The sequence below is a fragment of the Pelodiscus sinensis genome, chromosome 31 (genome assembly GCF_049634645.1).
Source record: "Pelodiscus sinensis isolate JC-2024 chromosome 31, ASM4963464v1, whole genome shotgun sequence".
Taxonomy (NCBI): domain Eukaryota; kingdom Metazoa; phylum Chordata; order Testudines; family Trionychidae; genus Pelodiscus; species Pelodiscus sinensis.
This window is the reverse complement of record NC_134741.1, coordinates 596,784-614,971: the sequence shown is the minus strand read 5'-3', so window position 1 is coordinate 614,971 and position 18,188 is coordinate 596,784. Positions and strand designations below refer to the sequence as shown.

General features: G+C 51.2%; 1 protein-coding gene and 1 non-coding gene across 2 annotated transcripts; one reads left to right on the top strand and one right to left on the bottom strand.

Annotated features, from left to right (window-relative positions):
- Window positions 1-10,697, top strand: LOC142821562 (uncharacterized). Its single transcript, XM_075912842.1, has 5 exons — window positions 1-1,732; window positions 2,063-2,189; window positions 3,267-3,380; window positions 6,325-6,417; window positions 6,698-10,697. Exons 1-5 carry the CDS (start codon window positions 1,532-1,534, stop codon window positions 8,416-8,418), a joined length of 2,256 nt encoding a protein of 751 aa, XP_075768957.1. The 5' UTR covers window positions 1-1,531; the 3' UTR covers window positions 8,419-10,697.
- Window positions 10,698-15,272: 4,575 nt separating this feature from the next.
- TRNAF-GAA (transfer RNA phenylalanine (anticodon GAA)) lies at window positions 15,273-15,345 on the bottom strand. The gene has a single exon. It is a non-coding gene; the product is annotated as a tRNA-Phe (tRNA).
- Window positions 15,346-18,188: the final 2,843 nt, after the last annotated feature.

Here is an 18,188-nt window from a genome sequence, read left to right as displayed (position 1 = left end):
GGATATTTAAATCCCTGCTTCATTTGTAATTTTAGGTGTCTACATTTGCCTTCCTCCCTCAAGAGAGGAATGAAGTGTAGACATACTCTAAAGCCAAAGCAGCCAGGAATCCTCTGCACGACCATTCAAATGGTTTGCTGTTTGAGTTCTGTGTGGCAGATGACATCAGATCTGGGCACTGGGATTGTTTACTAGTTTCCCTGGGTTGACAGACTCACAGGTGGGATGACTGAGTGGTTAAGGTGTTGGACTAGAAATCTACTAGGCTTTCACTGTGCAGGTTCAAACCCTCTTCACCGTGAGGCCTGTGTTTTGGCTTCCCCCCAACAAGGGCAACAAGCTACCCAAGCCCTGACACGCTCTCCCCACGCTCCCTATCCCCAGTCAATCCCCGTCTGCTCCTGTCAGAGAGATGCTTAGTATGGTATTTCATGCTGCGTTCCTGAGGTCTCAGGTAACTCTCAGATTGTGCCCCTCACCCCATGGCTCAGCCATACCCTGGGGGTTTTGCCACCCCAGAAGCTGGGTGAGGGTCAGGGAGTGTAGGCCTGCCCCGAAGGTCCATCCCTGCAAGGAGGAAATGCTGGGGATGTGACATGGGTCACCTCTCCCCAGGCACACAGGCCCCCTGCCACTTCCCAGTTTGGGGAGCAAAGGTCTACAGAAGTAGTGGCGGGGGATGAGGGGGTGTCTTTGTTCCCTGCTCTTGCTCTGCTTCTTCCCCCAGGCCTTGGCCAAAGAGTTGGTAATGGAATATTTGTCCAAGTTTAAGTTCAGCAGAAAAAGCCCTGTGGATCCCAGAGCTGCTGCCTCAGTGACACAGCCAGGCTCCCACCAGAGAGCAAACGCCCATGGACACTGGGCAGGCACCAGTGCTCCCAACAGAGGGGAGAGGGCAGGAGGGGAACTTGGGGAGAGAAGAAGGGGCAGCAGATACAGGAGGTCTGGAGAGAGGTTCCCAGCCCCCACCCTGCCCAGACCCATTCACTGCCTTGCCTTGGGCAGATTTCTTTCCCTGACCCTTGATCCCAGGACAGTCAAAGCCCTTCCTGCCCTTACCAGTCCCAGTATGATTGCGGGGGGAGGGGGACACTGCCCTCAGGGACAATGCCGGGGAGCCCCCCAGAGTGGCAGCTTTGGAACTTCTGATCTTTTCTAGTGTCCGTCTCAGAGAGGGTGTGAAAGTGCCTGGAGGGTGCCCCATGGTGGGAGGGGCCAGGCCTGTGCTGTAACCACACAACTAAGGGTTTCCAGGCATGGCCAGAGCCTGGAGGAAATGGGGGTGTGAAATGGACCAAGACCCTTGAGAAACTACCTCGATCACAGAACCATACAATGCTAGAACTGAAAGGACTCTGAGAGATCCTCAAGCCCAGTCCCCTGCCCTCATGACAGGACAAAGCACCATGTAGACCATCCCTGACAGGTGTCTGTCTAACTTGCTCTTGAATATCTCCAGAGATGAAGATTCCACAACCTCCCTAGGCAATTTATTCCAGTGTTTCAGCATCCGGAAAGGACATTTTTCTTAATGTCCAATCTAAACCTCCCTTACTGCAGTTTAAGGCCATGGCTTCTTATGCTATCATCAGAGGCCAAGAACAAGTCTCCCCGCCCCCCGCGACACCCCTCTGCACCTGACAGGACCAAGAGCCATGTCTACCTTTTGTTCCAGATCATCCCATCTTGCAGTATACAGGGCAGGGAAATGGCTATGATGGAGCTGGCTCAGGTAGGGGAGTGCGTGTGAGTGTGTGTTTGTGAGTGTAAGTGAGAGAGTGGGGGGGGAGGGAGCCATGAACTAGGAAGGGGCTGGGATTCCTGTCGCCTCTGCAGAGCTCTGCTCCCACCTCAGCCTGTGGTTGGTAGGGGGGTGACTGAGAAGACCCTGCTCTGCTCCATCTGCTGGGAGGCCCAAGCTCTCCCCTCTCTCTCTCCTGGAGCCTCCTGGCCTCTCTGGGCAGGGTGGGATGGGATTCTGCTCATCGGGCCCTCTCCATTGTGACAAGTGGGGCCCTGGCTGGAGTGGAAGGTGCTGAGTGGCGGTCCCCTGTTATTTCAGGTGCCAGTGACCTTTGAGGAGGTGGCTGTGTATTTTACCACAGGGCAGGGGGCGCTGCTGAGCCCTGCGCAGAGAGCCCTCTACAAGGACGTCATGCAGGAGAACTATGAGACAGTGGCCTCACTGGGTAAGGATTCCTGCACCCTCAACTAGCAAAGCCTTGGGGCCAGCATTTCTACATCAGGTCAGGTTCTTCCCTGGTCAGTTTGAGAGCAGAGTGGGGCCCAAAACCCTTGTGTGAGGGACACTTTCATCCCGATGCCTCCTTCTGGGGAAATTGTCAGACACCTAAGGGACATGCTAATTCATTCGCATCGCCCCAGCTTTCAGGGACCAGAAGCAGGGAACGGTTCTGCCTACGTTATTTCTCCTACACGCACTGTTCTCCTGCCACCTTGGGACTGGCTCCATCTGTGGAGGGGTCTGGGTTCCACAGGCTTGGAAATAGGCAGGAGTTTAACCCCCAAGCTGTGTGTGTGTCAGCGAGTACCCTAGAAATCCACAGATCATTAAAACTCCTAGTGAGGGCATAACAACACTCACTGTCACCGAATGGTGAGGAGTCATTGGGACCTGAACTCCACCCCCTCCACAGCCAGGTGGTTTATTAGTTCAGAGATACAGCATAGAGCAGACTTGTTAGTACAGAAACTAGGAGCAGTCAGCACAATCCACCTTGGGGAGGAGAGGGCACAGAGCTAAGGGCCCTGCCCCCCACTTCTGCCCCTAAGCCAGCAAGACTCACTTTCACCCTGCACAGCTTGTCCCTGGCTACAGCCAGCCCCTTCTCAAACCTTTATTCAGCTTCCCAGGGAAAAGGTGTCCCCTGGTCAAATACCCCTCTCAGGCTCAGATTATTGTGAGCCTGGGCTATTGTGAATGTGCTTGCCTGGGCGTCCTCCTTCAGTGAGTCACCCCCAAATTCCCATCCCCATCTAGATAGTGGTGCAGTGCCAAGGGAAACTGAGGCACAAGCATGGAGTTACTACAGGACAATAGAAATCACATGCAACATAACAAAGCAAACAGAGTGAATACAATTACAACTTCATCACATCCCCTAGTCCTTTCCTTCCTAGAAGTCTGCTGCTCTCAAGTCCCGGTCCCATGCAGGATCAGATTAGGCTCATGGAATGTTCCTTGTGACACACACACTGCCCAGACTCCATGTGCCTTCACCTTGCCTGATTTCACCCCTGTGCAGGATTCCCCATTTCCAAACCTGACCTGCTCACCCAGCTGGAACGAGGGGAAAAGCTGTGGGTCCCAGATCTTCAGCCCTCCAAAGAAATGAGGATCTTGAGAGATATTCACACAGGTGAGAAGTCAGGGAAATTGACACACAAACATTCCAGAAGTGCAGGAAAAATCTAGTGCGTCCAAAAATGAGCATTGGGTAAAAGCCCTCACTTCCACCCCATGTCTCCCAGGTAGGGCTGCAGGTATCATCCTGCCAAATACCTGTCACAGCTCTCCAGACATCCCGTTATGTGTCAGGAGTTTTCTCCTTATGCTTACTTCCCTGGGAGTGTTTGGGTAGGATGTGGACCCACCCACAATGTGTCAGTCTCCCAAACTATTATTGCGCAGTGCTTTCTGGTTTAGGAATGTGAAGGGCTAGTTGAGTAGCTGATAAGCAAATGCTTATTGGATCATCGACAGACTAGTCACTTCCCTCACCCCTTTCCACCTCTATCACAAAGAGGCAACAAGGAGGGAAGAGAAGGGGTACTTCAAAGCGGCAGTGCCACTTAAAGTGAGAGGCCAGGCACCAGGCTCCGTGTGGCACTGCCACTTTGAAGTGCCGCCTGCAGCCCGGAGCCAGCTGGGATTTCTTCAGGCTGTAGGTGATGTTTCAAAGCAGCAGTACTGGGTGGAGCAGGGCTATTCAACATGCAGCCCATGGACCATTTGTTTGTGGCCCAGAGAGCAGTTCGGCTTTTCGTGGGGCTTAACACATGGCCCATGGGTGGGATCCTTTGCTTCCACTGGGAACACTCCACAGCAGCAAGTCAATATAATGGTTTTCTGTTTTTATGCATTTTAGTAGTTAAATTCCTGGACTGTCATCCTCATTAAAAGTGCTGTCATATAGTGGAAATCGGGACACTATTGCATTTTATTACTATCAGCAGAACTGACTTAAATGGAGCCTGAGTGTTATGTAGTCTTACCTTAATCTTTGCATTCATACCTGTCAATGTGAAAGACGCTATTTACATGTATTTGAATACATATTTGTACATATATGCAACCACACTTAAGTTGCAGCCCTCAGCATGTGCTGTGAGTATCGTTGTGGCCCGTGGGGCTTCTGCAGTTAAGTAGCCCTGCTGTAGAGCCTGGGATCAGCTGGGTTTTCCCCTTCAGATCCCGGGCTCGGAGCAGCGCTGCTGCTTTGAAACACTGCAGGGCGCCCGGCCTCACGCTCCTCACAGCGTTTCAAAGTGGTAGCACAGCACAGAGCCTCAGGTCAGTGGGGGAGTGCCCAGCTGGCCTCAGGCTCCACACTGGGCTTTCACCTTTGAAGTGTAGCGATAGCCCTACATTTCAAAGGTGGAGGTGCCTTGTTGACTAATTGAATGGTTGATGCAAAATGCAGTGACTATTCGATTAGTCAGTTAGTCGATATTTAACATCCTTATTATATCTTTGTCATTCCCTTGTTGGCCCCTTCTCCCCAGCACGGTCAGTGACTCCTGCCTGTATTCTCTCTCCCCCAGCAAGTGCTAGGACAGTGAGGAAGAACAAGGAGGAGAGTCAACAGCAGGAAGGGCATGGCACAGTAGAATCACAGGGAACACTTTTGGAAGGAGCTGAATGGGATTATTCCCAGTATGTACAACAGGGGAAAGCCTGGGAAAATCAACACAAGGAAGAGAGGCACTTGAGGAACAATTCAGGCAGGAAAGTGGAGGAACCCATTAAATGTGGTCTTAGGGGCGGGTCTGGATTTTTTGGTTTTTTGTTCTTTGACAGTCTCTTCCCCCCCCCCCCCCCCTTGCAGTTTTTTTTTTAAATGGGTTTCATGGCCAAATAAAACGGGGAAACACAGGACTAGACTATTACATCTCTAGTCAATGGAAATTCACAGGCAGGAATGGCAGGTACCAGACATCTGGGCCTGGGTGCAGCTGTTGTTAGTGCCTGCAGAGACCCTTTTGCCAATGTGCTGAGTTCCTGGAAGGAGGGTGCAGTCTCAGAGTCCATTCCTGCCTCCAGTAGATTCTGTGCAGGTTGAAAGGACTCCAAATGGAAGGCCTGACTGGCCACAAGAGGGAGGTTGGGAAACCACACAAAGGCTGCAGAGGTGGAGTTGAGCTGTAGCAACACTCACAAGCACCGGAGATGCAGCACAGGATCAGCCTGCACTGCCCTGGCCAGCTGTGGGAATGACAGCTGTTAGGGCCCATCCAGGCACAGGCAGTTGGGATCAGAAGTGTGAAGGATAGAAGCATGAAGCATCCAGCCATGGGTTCATTTTCCTGCTCAGACAACTTCCTCTGCCTCCTTCTGGCCCAAGTAGAGCATAAATTAATGGAGATTGCCTATCTCCTAGAACTGGAAGGGACCTTGAAAGGTCATCAAAGTCCAGTCCCCTGCCTTCACAGCAGAACCAAATACTATCCCTGATGAATTTTTGCCCCAAATGGCCTCCACAAGGATTGAACTCACAACACTGGGTTTAGCAGGCCAATGCTCAAACCACTGAGCTATCCCTCCCCCTGTTTTAGACAAAGAGAGCTTTTAGAGCATTTGAGACAAAGAGCAGGGGAAGCCCAATCCCCCAGCCAGAAGCTTTGTGGACAGAGCCCTTAGGGAGCTAGAGCTCTGCTGGGTCCTTTTTCTCCAAGTCCTAGTGACTTGCCACATGGCAGCTGCAATCTGAACCCTGCCTGGGGACCTTGGTGTTAAACATGCCAGTTCTCCCTACAGCTCCCCTTCTGAGTAGTGTATTCCGGTTCTGCCCTGTGGTGGGGTGTGTAGAATGGGCTGGGAAGGAGACTAACTTCTAGAGAGTGTAGCTGAGTGTTCAGCTCCCTTGGGAAATCAGCCAGGCCATTTCTGAGGGAGAGGGGATGCACCTTTACTGCAGGTGAGTGTGTCCTGGGATCTTGTACCAGCCAGAGCCCAGTCCCTGCAAGATGGGGAAGGAGCCTCTCTGGGTGGGTGATGCAGAGCCTGACTCTGGAAGCAGTAATGGCACAGACCTAAATGAACAAGAACAACTCTTTTAATTGCTCTCCAAACTGGATTTCCAGTCTCCGACGCTCATATGATCTCCTGGGAGGAAATGCAGATCCCAGATCTCCAGGGCTGTGAGAAAGGAGAGATCATCAGTGACACCCACACAGGTGAGCAGTCAGCTAAACTGACTCAAACTAATTTCAGTGTCCTCGTAGCAGATATCATTTGTGCATTTTCATCAATTCTGACTGACCCTTCTGCCTGTCTTGAACACCAGTCTGAGGTTCTGGGTGGGGGAAGGATTATGGTGAAGGGGGGGAACTCAGCTCATGATTATTAAATCTTTCCAGACATTCCTTGGGCATGCTTCTCCTTTTCTATTTCTGTTTTAGAGTTTCCTTTCACCTCAGCACAAGGAATGACTCCTGTCTGGATTCTCTGTCCCAGCAGGTGATGAGGCCCCGAGTGAGAACCATGAAAAGAGTCTTCAGCAAGAAAGACGGGAGCAAATGGCTCCATGCAGGATGTTATTGGGAAAATCTGAAGGGTATGTTTCTCAGAGTCCTGAGCAGGGATTGACCTGTGAGAGCCAGCGTAGCCAACAAAAGCAGCAGGGAAACCATCCAGGAGAGGGACAGGGTAAATCCAGCCACAGAAGCAGAGGGGTGAAAACAAACACAGAAACTATTAATCAGAAAATCCTCCATCAACAGTCACCCTGTGCTTCCAGTAACTGTGCAACTCTTAGTAAACGTGGAAGAGCCCACACAGGAGACACACCCTTCAGCTGCTCTGAGTGTGGAAAATGCTTCAGTCATAGGGCATATCTTGTTAGACATAGGAGAACCCACACAGGAGAGAAACCCTTCAGCTGCTCTGACTGTGGGAAAAGCTTCAGTGAGAGTTCAAGCCTTGTTGCACATAGGAGAACCCACACAGGGGAGAAACCCTTCAGCTGCTCTGACTGTGGGAAAAGCTTCAGTGAGAGTTCACGCCTTGTTGTACATAGGAGAAGCCACACAGGGGAGAAACCTTTCAGTTGCTCTGACTGTGGAAAATGCTTCAGTCGCAGCTCAAACCTTGCTATACATAGGAGAGCGCACACAGGGGAGAAACCTTTCAGTTGCTCTGATTGTGGGAAAAGCTTCAGAAGGAACTCAGATCTTCTTAGTCATAGGAGAACCCATACAGGAGAGAAACCCTTCAGTTGCGCTGACTGTGGAAAATGCTTCAGTCAGAGGTCACACCTTGTTAGACATAGGAGAGCCCACACAGGAGAGAAACCCTTTAACTGCTCTGACTGTGGGAAGAGCTTCAGTGAGAGTTCAAGCCTTGTTGTACATAGGAGAACCCACACATGGGAGAAACCTTTCAGTTGCTCTGAGTGTGGGAAAAGTTTCAGAAGGAGCTCAGATGTTCTTAGTCATAGGAGAACCCACACAGGAGAGAAACCCTTCAGTTGCGCTGACTGTGGAAAATGCTTCAGTCAGAGGTCACACCTTGTTATCCATAGGAGAGCCCACACAGGAGAGAAACCCTTTAATTGCTCTGACTGTGGGAAAAGCTTCAGTGAGAGTTCAAGCCTTGTTGCACATAGGAGAACCCACACAGGGGAGAAACCTTTCAGTTGCTCTGACTGTGGAAAATGCTTCATTCAGAGGTCAGCCATTATTAAACATATGAGAGCCCACACAGGAGAGAAACCTTTCAGTTGCTCTGTGTGTGGAAAATGCTTCAGTTGCAGCTCAAACCTTGTTAGACATTGGAGAGCCCACACAGGAGAGAAATCCTTCAGCTGTTCTGACTGTGGGAAAAGCTTCAGTAGGAGCTCACATCTTCTTATCCACAGGAGAACCCACACAGGGGAGAAACCCTTTAACTGCTCGGACTGTGGGAAAAGCTTCAGTGAAAGTTCAAGTCTTCTTACACATAGGAGAACCCACACAGGAGAGAAACCCTTCAGCTGCTCTGACTGTTGTAAAAGCTTCAGAAGGAGCTCAGATCTTCTTAGTCATAGGAGAACCCACACAGGAGAGAAACCCTTCAGTTGCTCTGACTGTGGAAAATGCTTCAGTCAGAGGTCACACCTTGTAAGCCATAGGAGAGCCCACACAGGAGAGAAACCCTTTAACTCCTCTGACTGTGGGAAAAGCTTCAGTGAGAGTTGAAGCCTTGTTGCACATAGGAGAACCCCTATAATAAAGGTGGGCAAAAGCCTCTTAATGGGTAGAATCCAGCTTGCGTAGGGCTTTGATTTTGACTGTGAGGGAGTGCTATACCCTGTCCCTTCACTGGCATGTGCTGTAAGGGAAGGAACTCAGCCCCACTACTCTTCTCATCCTGCAGCCACTGGAGAGGAGGCAGCCCTGAGGCTGTACCACATGGACTGGCTAGAGACACTGCTGTCACTGCACCTCTGGCTTCCCAGGCTGGCTCATGGCCACATCCATAGAATCTTGTGCCACTAGGGCCACGTGGCCATGCCAGGGATGCCTCTGGGGCCAGTTGTGGGCTGTGTGCCTATGGCAGTGGTGTCTCCAGCCCCGGTCCATATGGCTGCAGCAGCAGTGCATCTGAGGCTGACGCACAGCTGCATGGCTGCAGCAGTGGTGCCTCTGGGGCCAGTCCTGGACTGCTTGGCTGTTGCAGCAGCAGAACCTGCCTCCAGACTGTCTGGGACAGTGTGGCTGCAGATGTTGTTGCAAAGGGGCACGAAGCCAGGTAATCACCCTCTGCTCGAGACCCTCCATCCCCTCACTTCCCTCCTCCCCAGAACCTCCAGCTTGCTCTGACACTCTCCCTTGTTCTTGCACCCTCTCTGCTTGGCACACACTGCCCGTTCCCTTGTTCCTGCTCCCTCCACCTGGCCAGATACCGTACTCCCAGCCTGCTTCTTCACCACAGCTCCCTTCCAGATTCTGCATCCCATTCCTATCCTGTTGGCAGCCCTGCCTCACACTGTAACCTTCATTTTTGTCCCTACCCCAGAGCCTAAGGAGGTCCATAAGGTTCACTAACTCTAGAATTACAGAAAAGGAAATCTGATCCATCAGAAGTTTTTAACCTCAGTTTTCCCCCCTTTGCTTCCCCTCACCCGATGAGGCTGGGGCAGCAGAGAATGGAGGGAGGTTGGAGGAGTTTCTATACTTCTCACTTGTGTGGTCCCCAATGAATTTTTTTGTGGGTCAGTGACCCCTGATCCAAAAATGGTTCTCCACTGCTGCCTTAAATAAAGAAAATAATGGAATCTTTTGTGTTGGGCATAATTTTTTACTTTATTTAAAATGAAGTTTGACAAAGTAATGAGAGAATCAAAATGCTTAATCTGTTTTATAATTAAACTGTCCTGCACAGCTGCAGCATTAGCAGCATGGCTTAGGTGTAATTATATAATTAATGGTAAGTGTCCATTAGCAACTGGCAGTCCATGGAAAGGACCCATGTTGTACACAGGGCATACAGTGGAGAGAGCTCCTCCCCTCTCCCAGGAGAGTGGCACAGCTCAGGGAAGGAGAGTTAAATCTTTGCACACCCCTTAGGAATGGTTGCTGACCCCTGTTCTAGTTCTTCTAAACAACTGGCTGAGCAATCCCTAGGCAGGGCTGTTGTCTATAGCTCATTGGAGGTAACTTTATTCTGATCAGTCTTGGTGTGAAACTCCTGACTGAAGGTTAGTTTCAGAATCAGGGCTCCTGGGTCCTGTTCCCAGCATTGTCCCAGACTGGCTGTGTGATGTCAGATAAGGCCCTTTACCTTTCTCAGCCTTTGTCCCTCCCTCTGTCCGTTGATTGTAACCCTTCTCTCCTGTGCAAAAACCATCCATACTACATGCACATATTTGCATGAGAGGCCTTTTTTCATAAGACTTATTCCTCTTTCTATGAGGAATTCCACTGCAAAATCCTACCTCAATGCCTAAACATGGCGCAGCGGTGACCCTGGCTATCTGACAGCTATGGTAGTGGGGCATATGCCCTGATAGGTTTAACCATGCTACAAAGGTGTTGGACCATCCAATCCAGGGAGAGGGATTGCTCTCTCAGAGGAAAGAGCACTTTTCCTTCTCCTTACAGGTTGAAGGCTAGCTAAGCTTGAGGAGGTACACATGCCTACCCACCTAGCCACTGGGATGGCCTGAAGTCAACAGCTAAAACAACATGAGTAAATGGGTCTTAGTTCCCTGAGTGTCATCGAACCATTCTATGGTGGTGGAGCAGAAATTGACTGATGAGAGGCTGACAAAAATGTTAGGTGCTAGGCCAACATGGAAAAGGACAACCCTTGCTGTGTGTACTTACAATTGTAGGTCACTGGCAAGGGAGGAAACGTTAAATCATCTGATAGAAGAGAAGAAAAGGATAAGATGCGACATCTTCGGTGTCTATGAAACTCGACGAAAGAAGGAGTTGGAAGTCAACTGGAAGGATGGAAGTGCTGTGAGGCTCAGAAAGGGAGGTAGTGATAGAAACATTGGAGGAGTCGGATTTATCATCCATAAGGATTGGTCTTCGAAAGTCATATCATGCCAGTTAATATCATCATGTGTCGGTGTGCTGCATCTTCAGATGGAGTCAAAAGCTACCCTCAAGGTCATCCAGGTTTATGCTTCCACAAGTGCAAGTGAGGACAAAGAAGTGGAAGAATTCTACCAAGAGCTCGAAAGAGCTCTCATGCAAAAGTCTACTTACACTGTCATGATGGGAGATTTTAACGCCAAGGTCGGGTGAGGGAAAGCTGGTGAAAAGTTCATAGGGAGATACAGCTGTGGCAAAAAGAATGAAAGAGGAGAAAGACTGGTAGCGATGGCAGAAATGAACAAACTGTACACGGCAAACACCAGGTACAAAAAAAAACCCCCACAAGAACGTGGGCACTGACGAAGAGAGAAGAGCACAAGTTATGTTGGGAATTTCCCTTCTGGATCATATTCTAAATGAAATTTTGGGGCAACATCTGCTCCACTGAGCCTCTGAGGTGGGAGTGGTGAGGGGATTTGACAGGGGCCTGGCCCTACTTTCCTGCCACCTTCTCATGCTGGTCACAAGGCGTCCGCAGCTGCCCATGTGCTGGTGGGTGAGGCCTTCACTCAGTGTTTGGCAGCCAGGGCGGGGAGCAGCCTGGTCGGGTGTGTCTGTGGCTCTGCAGCCATGTATAGACCTGGCCCTGCCCCCCTCTTCCCTTGCCTCAGTTGCTGTGTGGCTTCTGAGCCTTCCCTTGGAGCTGTCAGTACCAGCCCTCCCTGCTCAAGGTGCCTAGGGGAAGAAAGGGAGCTGGGCTCCAGCCTAGTGCTCTTTCTGCTTCCCCCTGACTCCAGCCTGGCCCTTGGCCTCTTTTCTGCCATCCCCATGGGGACCAGGGGAAAAGCAGGAGGTGGGTGCAAGGGCCACACTCGTGGGCATCAGGTAGTGCCACAAGAAATGTTCCTTGTCGGCCTGGCTGGAACATGGAGCCACTTGAGTATGCTGTTAGCACCAATGTGCCCCACTGGCCAGTCTGAGCGGAGAGCCAGGGACAGTCCCTGCAAACCTGGGATCATTGGCCAAGGCTGCTGCTCTTGTGTCTGTGCTGGGATTCCCTCTGATAACCACTCCATCACAGAACCACCCTTAATGCCTTCTCCTGCTGTACTTAAACTTGGACAAATATGCTGGCCCCCTGCCACTTTCCCAGTGTTGGGAGTAAAGGTCTAGAGAAGTAGCGGTGGGTAATGGGTCTCATTCCCTGCTCTTCCTCTTCCCTAAATGCCTTGGCCAAAGAGTAATACAATATTTATCCAAGTTTAAGTACAGCAAGAGAAGCACTAAAATGTGTTTCTGTGGTGTAGTGGTTCTCATGTTTGCCTAACATAGGAAAGGTCCTTGGTTCAAAACCAGGCAGAAAAACAATGTCTTCTCTTATTGCTCCTGCCCAGGTAAGCCCAGCTCCTGCTGCCTGACCTGTGTGTGGGATGATCCCAACTCCCACATAACAGAGAGTGGTGACATCAGCTTAGAATGCCCCTTGGTGCCAGCCTGGGGAAGGGAGATGAATCAGGCCAGGCACCTGTTGGAGGCTTGTGGCTTGGCCTTCCCTGCCCTCAGAGGCTTGTGTATGGGGCTGACTCCTTCTGCTGCCTCCCTTGTGTGATTGGCCCAAGGAGGATGTGAGGCAGGACTTTTACTGATGTGGCCTTGGTTCAAGTCCCATTTGGGGGAAAACAGTCTTGTCTGTTTTCTTGAAAGCCTTCTTTAGAGTGTAGACATAGCAAAAACCTGCATTCCCTTTCCTTTCCCCCAGCAACTGTTGTGCTACAAAGAAGAGATAGGAGAGGTCAGGCTGCCTAACATGAAAGGTTCTGTGGTGTGATGGAAAGTGTGTTGGACTGCTAAGCTGTGTGGCCTGTCAAAAGTTGTGGGTTCAAATCCCTCCCCACAGACCCATTTCAGCTACCTGAGCTGCTTTTACAAAAGAAGCTGGCCTTGTGTGTGGACAAAAAGGTCTAGAACTATGGAAGAAGCACAGGGCTGGCCACCAGGAGCTACAAGTCTGTACCCCACAGGAAAATGGGTGTGCAACCTCCACCTCACACAGGCAAGTGAAAACTGAGGTGAGAAAAAGAAAGTCTTTGCACCTTTCCTGTCCCCTGGTCCTGCTGGGCTCTGATTGCATCCAGCCTGAGCTAAGCTCAGGGACCATGCAGATGACCTGCTGCACAGCTATGATGCCATCAGATCCCTCCCACTGGTCCGCTCAGTCACTCAGTACATGCCAGGGAGCCAAGTGATTGTGCCTTTGAGTGGCACTCTCTGCCAGCCAATCAGCTTCATGAGGAGGGGCAAAGGGCCACTTGAGCTAATTCCACTGTTTGTGCGGATGTGTCCCACCCAGAGGTAGAGGTGGAGATGGCCAGGAGCCTGTTACAAATCTGCCTGGTGCACATTCCTACCTTCCTTTGTGAACACAACATACATCGGGGCTTGAATTAATGGCCACCTTCCTTTGTCACAGATCATTGATCCTTGTGACTTTCAGGTAACTTCGTACAGCAGCTGTTTAAACATAATGTGCTTCAGCCCTGTCTCCAGCTTGGCTTTCCTCCTCTGCCTCATTCCTGCCTCTTGACTTCCTTGGGCAACTAAAATAAGTGAGGCAGCAGGAAGAGCCCACCCCCAAACAGGGGAAGCCGAGCCACAAACAGGAAAGTGTTCTGACTCATCGTATTTCCCCAGGCTGGCCCCAAGGTGCATTCTCAGCTGATGTCACAACCTTTGGGTTTATCCAAGGCAGCAGGAATTGCATTTATCTGGCCATCAAGGGGAGACAGAGTCACAATGAGAGAAGACACTGTTTCCACTTAGCTTTGAGCCAGGGACTTTTTGCATGTTCGGTAAATGTGATAAGCACTACACCACAGAAACACCCTTAATGCCTTCTGCTGTACTTAAAAGTGGACAAATAATATGTTACTAACTCTTTGGAGGGCTTGGGGGAAGAGGAAGAGCAAGACACCTTCCCCCCCTCCCACCCTTCTCTAGACCTTCACTCCCAACACTGGGAAGGTGACAGGGGCCCATGTGCCTGGGGAGGGGTCACCCATGTCACAACCCCAGCATTTCCCCCCTGCAGGGATGATCCTTTGGGACAGGCATAGATTCCCCACCCTCTCACCCAGCTCCTCTCATATTCTAGGGTGGAGCAGCCCACAGGAGTAGAGCTGAGCCTTGGGGTACTGGGCCAGAGGCAGGGGTTGTGGGAGCTGAGAGTTTGCCTCAGACCTCAGGGACCCAGCATGAGGCACCATCCCAGGCATCTCTCTGACAGGAACAGAAGGGGATTGACAGGGAGTGTGTCTCAGAGGTTGTGTAGCTTGTTGCCCTGGTTAGCTGCTGCCAGTGGCCCTGCAGGACAAGATGAGCTTTGCCTGCTCCCATCAGCCGGAATCTCTGCCCCATTTCCTGCCTTCCTTCCCAGGCTGACCCAGTGACCAAAATGGACTGAGGCTGGGAAGAAGATGAGTGGAGGGCCCAGTCACCTCTTTACTGTTTGACTCCTGATCCTGGTATGACATGCTCCTCACCAAGCACTTAGGATATGTCTAGACTGCAGCCCTTTTTCAATAAAGGGATGTAAATGAGATATATGGATATTGCACATGAAGTGGGGATTTGTATTTCCAGTGCTTCATTTGTATAACGGCAGCCACTGGTTTTTTTTAAATGGGTCTTTTTTGGAAAAAAGCGGCAGTTTTGCCGTAGATCTTTTGAAAATAAAAGACTTTTTTGAAAGATCCTATAAGCCTCATTTTTTAAGGATTTTCTTAAAGAGGTACTTCATAGAAAAAGGTTGAGAAAAACTGTGCTGGGCACTGCAGGCTGGCCTGTTCTCTTTTATCTCCCTGCTCTGGGGCAGGGAGGCCAGAAGAAGAAGAACCAGGCTGAGCAGTTTGCAAGGAGCAGGCAGGCAGGAGTCCTGGTGGGAGGAGGGAACAGCAGAAACAGACCCTGTGCAGTCCCAGCCTGCTGGGAGGGGGCTCTGTCCCCCTCAGATCCCTCCCTCTCCTGGGGGCTGGAAGAGACTTGGGCCCTAGGCTCAGCTGCCTTCACCAGTGTCAGGAGAAGAGGCTCATGTCTTGACCTCTTGCCCTCATTGTCCACTGATCTAATTAATGACCCATTCTTGCTGCCTGTGGTCTCCAGCTGAGACAATCAAGTGAGTTTCTTTGTCCTCCAGCCCTGCAGAAGTTGGCTGCTGAGTTTCTCTCTTGTCTAGCTGACTGATCCTAGGTAGGTCACATGAGACTACCCAAATATGCCCCCATCAGCCATCACCCTGAGCCACAGCTCTTGTGCTCATTTCTAGAGCCAGCATTGGGTGGGTGTTAGCTAAGGAAGCAGCAACTCCAAGGAAGAGCTAGTTGGAACAGTTGCTAATCAGATTACCATGATTGGTTAGTGCCAAGCAGCAGCTGAAAAGCATGACATGATGCTCAAAGACTGGAGTAATTCCAGGTGAGGGGAAGATATCCCTGCCACATGTTGGTAAATGCCAAAGCCTGGGATTGAACCAGGGACCTTTAGAGCTTCAGGCTAACACTCACCCAACTGAGCTACTTTGGCTGCTTCAATTAAATTTCTTTAGCATGTAATTCTCTGTCCACATGTTTGGCAGCGGTGCTGCACAAAATGGATGTTGTCATGCCCTGCCCAGAAAAGCAAGACTGGCCTTTCCACAGTGCCCGTCTCTCCCAGCCCAGAACCAAGGTTCCCTCTAAGCCAGGCCTGGGCAATATAGGCCAGCGGGCTGGATCCAGCCCATCAAGTCACGGCTTTCCCCATCCCTGCATGCCACTGAGAACAGGTACTGCTGAACCATTAGTGTCCCTGCTCCCAGCACAATCCCATTCACTGGTTTCTGGCCATGTGAAGCACCATCCGCCCCCCACACACTCAGGGTCTTATTCATTGACCCAGATGGCCTCTGTAGCCTGTACAGGGAAGGGCAGGAAGGATGCCTGAGAAATGTGCTGGGCTGCTGGCCAGGAGTGAGCCAGGTAAGTCTCCTCTGGCGCCCCAGCCCCTCCCTTCCCTCAACCCACTGGTACCCCACATAAACCAAACCCTCTGTCTCCCTCCTGAACCCACACCCCTTCCAGATCCTGCCCCCCATACCCTGCCCCAGGTCACAAGCCAACCCCTACAACCATTCGTGTACCCCAGTCCTCTGCCCCAAGCTCCTGTCTGCACCAACCTGAATCCCAGAGCCCCACCTCCTCTGTTAATAGCATGGAAAAGTGCAGCCCTGGGAGTGGTTCCCCATCAAAAGTCATTGCCCACCCCTGCTCTAAGCTGTGCAGCAGCCCAGCCCCACAGCTGCTTATTGAGCCCTGCCCAGCCAGGGGCTCAGGACTCTGCCCACGGAGCTGCCCTGTCTTCTCCAGAGCCCTTAGGCTGGCACTGAGGAGGCCTGAGTCCAGGCAGTGCCCAGTGGAGCCCAGTGAGGGCAGAGGGAAGGGCTGGTACTTGGGGGTGGGGCCGGGGGCTGCTCTGAAAGGCTGCAGGTGCTGTTAGACCCTTTTGTCCTTCCCTGTCTCACCCCAGTGCTGAGCAACACTCAGTGTCAGTCTGAGCATCTGTCCTGCTCTGGAACATGTCTTTGTGGCAGGAACCTGCCCAGGGGGCTCTAGCAGTGAGGCCCCTCCCTGGCAGCACCAAGCAGTGAGAGCTGAGTGATGGGGGGAGGCAGGACCAGGGGAGAAGTCTCCATAACTGTGTAAGAGGGAGACTCTGCCCTGGCCAATGGGGAATCTTTGCCTCTCCAGTGTGCCCAGGGTCCATTTTCCATTGCCCAGAAGGGACAAGAACAGAAACTAAACAGAACATCAGAACAGCCAGACTGGGCCATGCCAGTTGCCCAACTAGCCGAGGATCCTGTCTCACAACAGCAGCCAATTTCATTGTCCCAAGGGAATTCTCAGGACAGACAGTTATTAAGAGATCCCTCCTGTCACCCATTCCCAGCTTCTGGAATACACCAGCTAGGGACACCTGCCCTGTGCATCCAGGTTAAATGCCATTGATTGACCTTTCCTGCATTAAATTATCCAGTTCTTTTTTGGACCTTCTTGTAGATTTCACCTTCACAACATCCTCTGGCAAGGAGTCCCACTGAGCACAAAAATGCTTCCTTTTAGTTTATTTTTAACTTGGTTACATATCAGTTTCATTCTGTTGGCCTGTTTCTTGAGTGGGAGAAAAAATAATTTCTGATTTGCTTTCTGCACCCATCATCATCACCCCTGTCCCATCGCCCCTTTCTTGACCCTTTTCCAAGTTGAGAAGAAGAAGTTCCATTAACTCCTGGTAACTGCTTTCCAAAGAAGAAGCATTTCCAGTGGAGAAGATGCCAAGGCCAATACCTCTACACAGAGCCCCAGGAAATACCAATGGACATTGGGAAAGCTATCTCTTGGGCACAAAGGCAGCAATTTTCCAATGGAGCTACTTTTGCTCCACCTGCAACCTGCCTCCAATATTCCTGCCACTGCTTAGCCCAGGAGGGCTGGTGTCCAGCAGCTCTCTGCCTCACCGTGGCTGACTTTAAGCAAGAGCAAGTAGGAATTGGGGAGAGGGGGGACTACTGGAGCCACTTAGCCCCCTGGCTGGCTCTGCCAGTAAAAAGAAAAATGGGGATTTCCCCCAACACTGGAAAATGTGGATATCGCTCCTACTGCCTTTCACATGCAAAGCAAGTGCTCTACCATTTGAGCTAATTCCCCTCCTGTATTTAATATAGCCTTCTTGGAGGCTTCTTACTGTCTCTACAGGGACATCTGCCTTCTAGGGTCAGTTAGTCCTGGGAAATGAGAACTCTCCAAAAAGCCCACAAGGGCAACTCTCAGGAAGGAGACTCCGTGCAGCAAAGCCATGGGGGGGGGGGGGGGGGGCTCTGAGATGGCCTCTGTACTGAAGCCTGTCCCACCTGGCCATTGTCATGGACTCTCAGTGAGGTCACCGCCTCCCTACCTCCATTAGCCAATAAAATGCGGTGTTGCAGAAGCCCCTTGTGATGTCACTGTCGCAGGTAATCCTTAGGCTGGGGTGGTCTTGAGTCCAGACAGTTCCCAGCTGACCCCAGTGAGGGTTGCAGGAGGGGCTGGTTTTTGGGGTAGAGGCTGGGTGTTGTTCTGAAAGGCTGCAGGTGCCGTTAGATCATTTTGTCCCTCCCTGTCTCCTACTAGTGCTGAGCAACACTCAGGCTATGTCTACACTACACTGTTCTTCTGGAAAAACCTATGCAAATTTTGAAACTCAATTTGTGTAGCTTTTTCTTCTGCTTTTTTTGGAAGAGTCTTTTCCGACATTTGGCCTGTGTACACTGGGCAAGTCACACAAGGTAGGCAGCAGGCAGAGGTGGCCCAAAACACCAGCCTCCCAGGGCAGGGGAGGCCAAGCCACAAGCC